The 9,069-nt window shown below is 52.7% G+C and overlaps 1 protein-coding gene across 2 annotated transcripts in view; it reads right to left on the bottom strand.

The window, feature by feature from the left end:
- The window catches only part of KLRG2 (killer cell lectin like receptor G2), a 29,969-nt gene extending 21,907 nt beyond the window's left edge, over positions 1–8,062 (bottom strand). For both annotated transcript variants that reach the window (XM_017880403.1, XM_017880404.1), the window contains exons 1-3: positions 7,217–8,062; positions 4,462–4,563; positions 3,945–4,090 (exon numbers count right to left, since the gene is read on the bottom strand). In XM_017880403.1, coding sequence (XP_017735892.1) covers positions 3,945–4,090; positions 4,462–4,563; positions 7,217–7,967 — 999 coding nt within the window. In that variant the 5' untranslated portion in view covers positions 7,968–8,062. The remainder of the gene's footprint in view (positions 1–3,944; positions 4,091–4,461; positions 4,564–7,216) is intronic.
- Positions 8,063–9,069: the final 1,007 nt, after the last annotated feature.

Genomic DNA, 9,069 nt, shown 5'->3' with positions numbered 1-9,069 from the left:
TAAAAGAAAAAAAAAGCCGGGCACGGTGGCTCACGCCTGTAATCCCAGCACTTTGGGAGGCCGAGGCAGGTGGATCACCTGAGGTCGCGAGTTCAAGACCACCCTGACAAACATGGAGAAACCCCATCTCTACTAAAAATACAAAATTAGCCGGGGTGGTGGCGCATGCCTGTAATCCCAGCTACTCGGGAGGCTGAGGCAGGAGAATCGCTTGAACCCGGGAGGCGGAGGTTGCAGTGAGCCGAGATCGCGCCATTGCACTCCAGCCTGGGCAAAAAGAGCGAAACTCTGTCTCAAAAAAAAAAAAAAAGGAAAAAAAAAAAAAGCACATTTGGTCACAGAAGCCTTCTGGGTTGATGGTGGTGGTTGTGTGAGAGCAGAGGAAAGACAGTTTGAGTGTTTTTCCTACATACCAGCCAAGCGATTAGTAGCTTGGAGGTTAGAATAAAAGTTCTTCAAGCACAAAAGGTCTCAAGAAATTGAGGTCGGGTATGGTGGCTCACATCTGTAATCCTAGCACTTTGGGAGGCTGAGGCAGACGGATCGCCTGAGCCCAGGAGTTCAAGACCAGCCTGGGCAAGGTGGCAAAACCCTGACTCTACTCAGGAGACTGACGTGAAACCAATGAAAAGACAAGCGATCTATGAAAAAGGGAATCCCACCAAGGAGAGAGGCAAAAGGCATAATGAGGATGCAGGTAAACAGAAATTCCGGAACAGCCGTGCAGCAGGCCTGGCGAGCAACTGGTCCAGATTGGAACACAGAAGAGAAGATTCCAGGAGGCTGTCTGGCCCAGTGTCACTATTTTTTTTTTTTTTTTTTTGAAACGGAGTCTCACTCTGTTACCCAGGCTGGAGCACAGTGGCGCAATCTTGGCTCACTGCATCCTCTGTCTTCTGGGTTCAAGCGATTCCCATGCCTCGGCCTCCCAAGTAGTGGGGACTACAGGTGTATGCTACCACGCCTGGCTAATTTTTGTATTTTTGGTAGAAATGGGGTTTCACCAGGTTGGCCAGGCTGGTCTTGAACTTTTGACTTCAGGTGATTCGCTTGCCTCCTCAGGCTCCCAAAGTGCTGGGATTACAGGTGTGATCCACTGCGCCTGGCCTCACTATCTTTTCTTGAAAGTGTTTTGAAAGGCACATGCTGCCTTGCTCACCCTGACCTTCAGGTCACATCCTCCTGTCATTTACTCTTGTAGCACTGTGCACCGCCCCTTCACAGCACAGATCAGTGTGGTCATTAAACATCTGTCTCTATGATTTCCTGATTGATGTCTGCCTCCCTCACTGCTCTCTTAGCTTTGTCAAGGTGGGGGCTGTGCTATTCTGGCTCATTACTGAATCCCCTGTGCCAAACATGGAGTAAGTGCTTAATACACACTCATTAAAGCACTGACAGAAGGAATGCTGCGTTTTCATACGTACCAGAACAGCTAATATAAACTCCTGGCACCTGCCCCCAGGTAAAATTAAGCCAAGGATTGCTGGGAATGTAAAATTGCACAGCTCCTGTGGAAAACAGTATGGCAATTCCTCAAAAAATTAAAAATAGGATTACCATATGATCCAGTAATTCTCACTTCTGGGTATATACTCTAAGAACTGAAAACAGGCCGGGCACGGTGGCTCATGCCTGTAATCCCAACACTTTGGGAGGCCGAGATGGGCGGATCACAAGGTCAGGAGATCAAGACCATCCTGGCTAACACAGTGAAACCCCCTCTCTACTAAAAATACCAAAAAATTAGCCGGGCGAGGTGGCAGGTGCCTGTAGTCCCAGCTACTCGGGAGGCTGAGGCAGGAGAATGGCGTGAACCCGGGAGGTAGAGCTTGCAGTGAGCGGATATTGTGCCACTGCACTCCAGCCTGGGGGACAAAGCGAGATGCCATCTCAAAAAAAAAAAAAAAAAAAAAAAAAAAAAAAGGGTCTTGAAGAGATATTTGTCCACCCAAATTCACAGCTGCATTACTCACAACAGCCCAAACATGGAAGCAACCCAAGCGTCTGTCCACTGACCAAGGAATAAATAAGCAAAATGTGGCACATACATACAATGGAAAATAATTCAGCCTTGAAAAGGAAGGGAATTCTCATACAGGCTACGACATGGGTGAGCCTTGAGGACATGATGCTAAGTGAAATAAGCCAGTCATGGCCGGGCGCGGTGGCTCACGCCTGTAATCCCAGCACTTTGGGAGGCCGAGACGGGCGGATCATGAGGTCAGGAGATTAAGACCATCCTGGCTATCACGGTGAAACCCTGTCTCTACTAAAAAAATACAAAAAACTAGCCGGGCGAGGTGGCGGGCGCCTGTAGTCCCAGCTGCTCCAGAGGCTCCAGAGGCTGAGGCAGGAGAATGGCGTAAACCCGGGAGGCGGGGCTTGCAGTGAGCTGAGACTGCGCCACTGCACTCCAGCCTGGGCGACAGAGCAAGACTCCATCTCAAAAAAAAAAAAAAAAAGAAATAAGTCAGTCACAATAAGACAAATACGGTGTGATTCCACTTGTATGAGGTTCTTAGAGTAGTCCAAACTAAAGAGAGAGAGAGAGCGCAGCATGGTGACTGCCAGGGACTGGAGACTGGAGCAATGGGGAATTAGTGTTTAGAGAGGTTAGAGTTTCAGCTGTACAAGATGAAAAGAGTTCAGGAGATGGATGGTGGTGATGGGTGCTCAACATTATGAATGTATTTAATATCACTCAACTGTATACTTAAAATGGCTAGGATGGTAAATTTTATGTTATGTGTATTTTAACACAATTTTTTTAAATAGGAAAAAAAAAAAAGCCAGGCACAGTGGCTCATACCTGTAATCCCAGCACTTTGAGAGGCTGAGGTGGGAGGACTGCCTGAGTCCAGGAGTTTGAGACCAGCATAGGCAACATAGCAAGACTTGGGTCTCTAAAAAAATAAGGTAGCCGGTTGTGGTGGCACATGCCTGTAGTCCTTGCTATTCAGCAGGCTGAGGTGGGAGGACTGCTTGAGCCTGGGAGTTCAAGGCTGCAGTGAGCCATGACTGCACTACAGCACTCAGCCTGGGCAACAGAGTGAGGACCTGTCTCCAAAAAAAAAAAAAAAGAAAGGCTGGGCGCAGTGGCTCATGCTGTAATCCTAGCACTTTGGGAGGCCGAGGCGGGCGGATCACCTGAGGTGGGGATTTCGAGACCAGCCTGACCAACATGGAGAAACCCTGTCTCAACTAAATATACAAAAATTAGCCAGGTGTGCTGGCACATGCCTGTAAACCCAGCTACTTGGGAGGCTGAGGCAAGAGAACCCCTTGAACCTGGGAAGTGGAGGTTGCAGTGAGCCGAGATCGCGCCACTGCACTCCAGCCTGGGCGATGAGCAAGACTCATCTCAAAAAAAAAAAAAAAAAAAAAAAATTATTTTTATTTTTATTTATTTATTTTTTTGGATGGAGATGGAGCCTTGCTCTGCTGCCCAGGCTGGAGTGCAGTGGAGCGATCTCGGCCCACTGCAACCTCCGCCTCCCGGGTTCAAGCAATTCTCCTGCCTCAGCCTCCTAAATAGCTGGGATCACAGGCTCCTGCCACTATGTCTGGCTAATTTTTAGTAGAGACAGGGTTTCACCATGTTGGTCAGACTGGTCTAGAACTCCTGACCTTGTGATCCGCCCACTTTGGCCTCTCATAGTGCTGGGATTACTGGTGTGAGCCACTGTGCCCAGCCAAAAAATTTTTTTTTTTAAAAGCTGGGCGTAGTGGCACATGCCTGTAGCTACCCGGGAGGCTGAGGCAGGAGGATCACCTGAGCACAGGAGTTTGAGGCTACATGAAGTTATGGTCATGCTATTCCTCTACATCTTAGTGACTTCTATAATGAAGAGCTGGACTCAATCATTAAGCTTCTTTCCAGTGCTAGGATTCTGTGGTCTAGAAGGATCTGTACCCCCCTAGATTGGCCACCCCCTTCTCACCTGGGTGTGGCTTAGTAGGGGGAGAGTAGCGTGGTAGGCTGAGCAGAAAGCCTGGCTGGCTTCCCAGGCCTGCGCTTCTGCAGAGAAGTAGTAACAGTGCTCCTTGGACAACACCCAGCCTGGGGGGCATGCCTGGCATCTGGCTCCTGCAAGCAGAGACCGCCGGTGAGCTGCAGGGTAAGCTGCATTAAATAAACAAAGCCTGGCTGCCACCTCAAATGAAGGGGCATGGAACTGGCAAACCTCAGGGTGGGCAGGGCCCCAGGGAGGCTTTATAGTCTGTGCAGTGCACAAAGTCCCCGGGGTGATGGCTGGCATCTGATTGCTTATCAGGGCACAAGCTGTGTCCAGTGGGAGGAAGGCACCAGTTTTCCTTAACTTTGCTCATCAAGCACCATGTCTTCATGTTGCATCTCCCAGTGTCTTTTTCGAATTCTAAGGTGTTTTAAGGGCTGGAAACACAGCCCCGTAGTGGAGCAGCAGGGAGAGGGGATGAGGACTGGGGGGGACACCATACCTGCTCTTGAGGCCAGGACCACAATGACAACCCCAGAGACTGCCAGGAGCACAGCCATGAACGCCAGGGCCCAGTACAGGGACTTCACGAACATGGGCAGCCCTGGGACAGGGGCAAACAGGACAGTCAGGTTAGTGGAGACCATCTCAACCAACCCAACTCAGAACCACAGACATAGCACACCAGCATCGCACCCACCTCACCCCAGCACCCAACCCCTCAGCCTGGGATGCCAACATAAACCACAACATTTAAGTTCCAACTTTATATTCTGGAGAAAGAAGTCAGATATTCTTTTTTTTTCTTAATTTTTTTGAGACAGTCTTGCTCTGTCACCCAGGTTGGAGTGCAGTGGTGCGATCTCGGCTCACTGCAACCTCCGCCTACCAGGTTCAAGCAATTCTCCTGCCTCAGTCTCCTGAGTAGCTGGGATTACAGGTGCACACCACCATGCCTGGCTAATTTTTTTTTATATTTTTACTAGAGACAGGGTTTCATCATGTTAGCCAGGCTGGTCTCGAACTCCTGACCTTGTGATCTGCCTGCCTCAGCCTCCCAAAGTGATGGGATTACAGGCGTGAGACAACACGCCCAGCCCTTTTATTATTTATTTATTTATTTATTTTTGAGACCGAGTCTTACTCTATCACCCAGGCTGGAGTGCAGTGGCATGCCACTGCAACCTCCACCTCCCAGGTTCAAGCAATTCTCATGCCTCAGCCTCCCAAGTAGCTGGGATTACAGGTGCCTGCCACCATGCCTGGCTAATTTTTGTATCTTTAGTAGAGATGGGGTTTCAAGATGTTGATCAGGCTGGTCTTGAACTCCTGACCTCAAGTAATCTGCCCGCCTCGGCCTCCCAAAGTGCTGGAATTACAGGCGTGAGTCACCGTGCCCAGCTTCAGGATCCTTATACATGGAAGAAGAAGATAGGTGGTGAGCGTCAGAGGTAGCAGCAAGAGGACTGCCAACATTGCTGGATTTTAATATAGAGAAGGGTTTGACCTAAGGAAAGCAGTGGCGCCCAGAAGCTAGCAAAGGCAAGAAAAGGGAGTCTCCCCCAGACCCCCAGAAAGGAATGCAGCCCCACTGGAAACTCGATTTTAGACCAGTGAGCCGGCGTTACGGACTTCTGACGTATGGAACTGTAAGATAATACATTTGTGTCACTTAAAGACACTAAGTTTGTGGTAATTTGTTACAGCAGCAATAGAAAACTAATATTCCATCACACAGAAAATACGCTCACATCAAACTCTGCAGAAGTTCCTGAGTGATCCAAGTCCCTGAACTCTAGCCCTGTCTAAGAACCTCTCAAGTAGAGGCCCTGGGAATTTGATGCCTGTCAGTGGGCTTGGCCTGCCTCTCAGCTAAGCTTTTGCCAGTTTCCTGCTGGGTCTGGGCTCTGACCCCTCCTGGTCGCTGCTCCTTCCAGTCTCTCTATCTAGCAGGGATCTCTACCACCGGCTACTCCTACTCACCTTTCAAGATGTGGCTTACTGGCTGGCCCAGTGGATCACACCTGTAATCCCAGCACTTTGGGAGGCTGAGGCGGGTGGATCACCTGAGGTCAGGAGTTCCAGACCAACCTGGCCAACATGGTGAAACCCCCCTCTACTAAAAATACAAAAACTAGCCGGGCATGGTGGCGGGCGCCTGTAATCCCAGCTACTCAGGAGGCTGAAGCAGGAGAATCGCTTGAACCCAGAAGGCGAAGGTTGCAGTGAGCCGAGACTGCGCCACTGCACTCCAGCCTGGGCGACAAGAGCAGAACTTTTGTCTTAAAAAAAAAAAAAGAAAGTAAGAAAAAAGAAAAACAAATGTGGCTTTCCCATGCCCCCAACTTCACCAACTACTCCCTCCAGGCTCCTTGTCCAGGACAGTTTGTATCTTTTGTGGGTTCTTTCTTCTGTGTCAAGCTCCCCCTCCCCACCACCACGAAATAAAAATCTAGCCACACACACTACTGGCACATCTACCCTGTGGTCCCACTCAGTATCTACTGAATGGACGAGTGTTTGGGGCTAAATGCTCCTAGTGTGGTGGAAAGCAAGCAGCAGTTTGGACCTTCCAGAAGGTCCTTGGCAGTGCAGGGATGGGGGGGGGGGTCCGAGCTGCCACCCCTGCCACCTGATCCTGAATGACTTCCCCTCATCTAGAATTCCTTCCACCGCTACTTCTCAAAGGTGCTGCGCATGCCAAGAGGGAATTCGAAAGTTCGGGAGTGCTGGTAGGGGAGGGTGAGAAGGGGAGGGGCTTTATTCTTTTTTTTTTTTTGAAATGGGAGTTTCGCTCTTGTTGCCCAGGCTGGAGTGCAATGGCGTGATCTCGGCCCACTGAAACCTCCGCCTCTCGGGTTCAAGCGACTCTCCTATCTCAGCCTCTCAAGTAGCTGGGATTACAGGTGCATGCCACCACGCCAGGATAATTTTTGTAATTTTAGTAGAGTCAGGGTTGCATCATTTTGGTCAGGCTGGTCTCGAACTCTTGACCTCAGGTGATCCGGCTGCCTCGGCCTCCCAAAGTGCTGGGATTGCAGGCGTGAGCCACCGCAACAATGTGGATTACAGTTACGTAGGCAGGAATGTTATTGATTGTAAGCCCGAGATGCCAGATCGGGTGGGGTATCTGGATGGCCGACTGGGTCCCTTAGTCGGTCAGCTACCCAGCGGTCCAGGGCTGGGCGGGTGTTGGGGGTTTCGGCTACGTCCACCCGACCTGGCGGCGCCGGCTGCCGGCGCAGGTGAGCACTCACCGGTAAGCGTTACTGCCCGGGGCAGCTTCTCTTCGCCCTCCAATCCCGCGCGGGGCAGCAGCGCCGCATCCTCCTTCTCCAGCCCCAGCTCCTTGCAGCGGCAGCACGTGGGAGAGCCCGGGGAGCTTCCTTCTACTGGGCTGGCCCGGCCCTCAGCGTCGCGGCCGCTCTCCGTTCCGGCTGCAGCCAGCGTCGAGCCGCGTCCCCACGTGCCGCCCAGGGACGATGTGCGCAGCAGGAGCTGCTGCGATGGGTCCGCTTGGCGGGAGAAGGCGGGGGACTCGGGCACCGGCACCGTGAGGAAGCGCGTGGAGGGCCTGGGCGACGGCGTGCGGCTGCCGCCGGCCGCGCCCACGGGCTTCACAAGCACATCTACCTGCAGCTCCATGGGCGCCCAGGCGCCGGGCGCAGGCTCAGCCCCGGGCGCCTCGCCATTCCGGGGCAGCTTGACCGAGGCGGGTCCCGGCGACGGCGGCTCGGGGCAGACGCCATAGCCCAGGCTGAGCGGCGGCACGCGCGGGGTCCCGGGGCGAGGCGAAGGCAGCTGCTTCTCGCTCGAGGGCTCCCGGCCTGCGCCCGCCGCCTTCTTCATGGCCCTGGCCGGACTCGGGCTGCTTTCGGGACCTTCAGGTTGTCGCGCCTTCTCGGGGACTTGCGCCTGCTCCAGCCCGGGGACCAGGCTTCCCACGGGCTCCATTGGGACCTCCGCCCCGGCTTGGCCTCCGGGCGCAACCTCCCAAACCCGCTCCATCCCGCGCGCCCGGCGAGCCGGGGACGCTGAAGGGCGCACCTGTGGCCAGGTGCAGGGGAGCTTCGCTCTCCTGCGTCCAGATTGCTCCAGCCGGGTCGCCGAAGTTGTCAGGCCACGCCCCTCCTCGAAGGGCCCCGCTGTGATTGGCTGTGGCTGCGGTTCTGCTGCCCCGCCTCCACAAGGCACTGTGAGCTGGCAAGGGCGGCGGGGCTAGGCGAGGGTTGCAGGGTGGGCGGAAGCTCTCCGAAGAAAAGCAGAACGCGAGCGGAGGCGTGTGGCAGGGAACCTGGAGCCCCATCTGACCCTTCCCTCTTCTTTGTCTCTGACCTCACCCATTTTCCCCTCCAGCCCTATGCCAGGGTGTTGGTTTTGAGAGTTACAGTTTGGGCGGGGAAGGATTGGCCAAGCCTGTCTGGATCCTGGGACCTCAGAGAAATCAGAACCCAAAGGAATTGGGGCGGCCTGTGGAAAAGTAGCCCAGCTGGTTGTCCTAACAATCCAGTAGGGTTTAGAAGGGACTCTCCACCACACCTGGGAGGACTCCCCCACTGAGTAACGCTAAGATAAAAGAAACAGACGGCGTGGATAAGCAATTCTTCTTCTTCTTCATCTCTTCTTCTTCTTTCTTCTTCTTTCTTCTCCTTCTTCTTTCTTCTCCTCCTCCTCCTCCTTCTTCTTCTTTTCTTCTCCTTCTTCTCCTTCTCCTCCTCCTTCTCCTCCTTCTCTTCTCCTTCTTCTCCTCCTCTTCTCCTCCTTCTCTTCTCCTCCTTCTTCTCCTTCTCTTCTTCTTCCTTCTCCTTCCTTCTCCTTCTTTCTCCTCCTTCTCCTTCTCTTCTCCTCCTTCTCCTTCTCTTCTCCTCCTTCTCCTTCTCTTCTCCTCCTTCTCCTTCTCTTCTCCTCCTCCTCTTCTCCTCCTTCTCCTTCTCTTCTCCTCCTTCTCTTCTCCTCCTTCTCCTTCTCTTCTCCTCCTTCTCCTTCTCTCCTTCTCCTTCTCTTCTCCTCCTTCTCCTTCTCTTCTCCTCCTTCTTCTTCTCTTCTTCTTCCTTCTCCTTCCTTCTCCTTCTTTCTTCTTCCTTCTTCTTCCTTCTTTCTTCTTTCTTCT

This window comes from Rhinopithecus bieti, unplaced genomic scaffold, assembly GCF_001698545.2.
Source record: "Rhinopithecus bieti isolate Rb0 unplaced genomic scaffold, ASM169854v2 scaffold_11401, whole genome shotgun sequence".
Taxonomy (NCBI): domain Eukaryota; kingdom Metazoa; phylum Chordata; class Mammalia; order Primates; family Cercopithecidae; genus Rhinopithecus; species Rhinopithecus bieti.
This window is presented reverse-complemented; position numbering and strand designations above follow the sequence as displayed.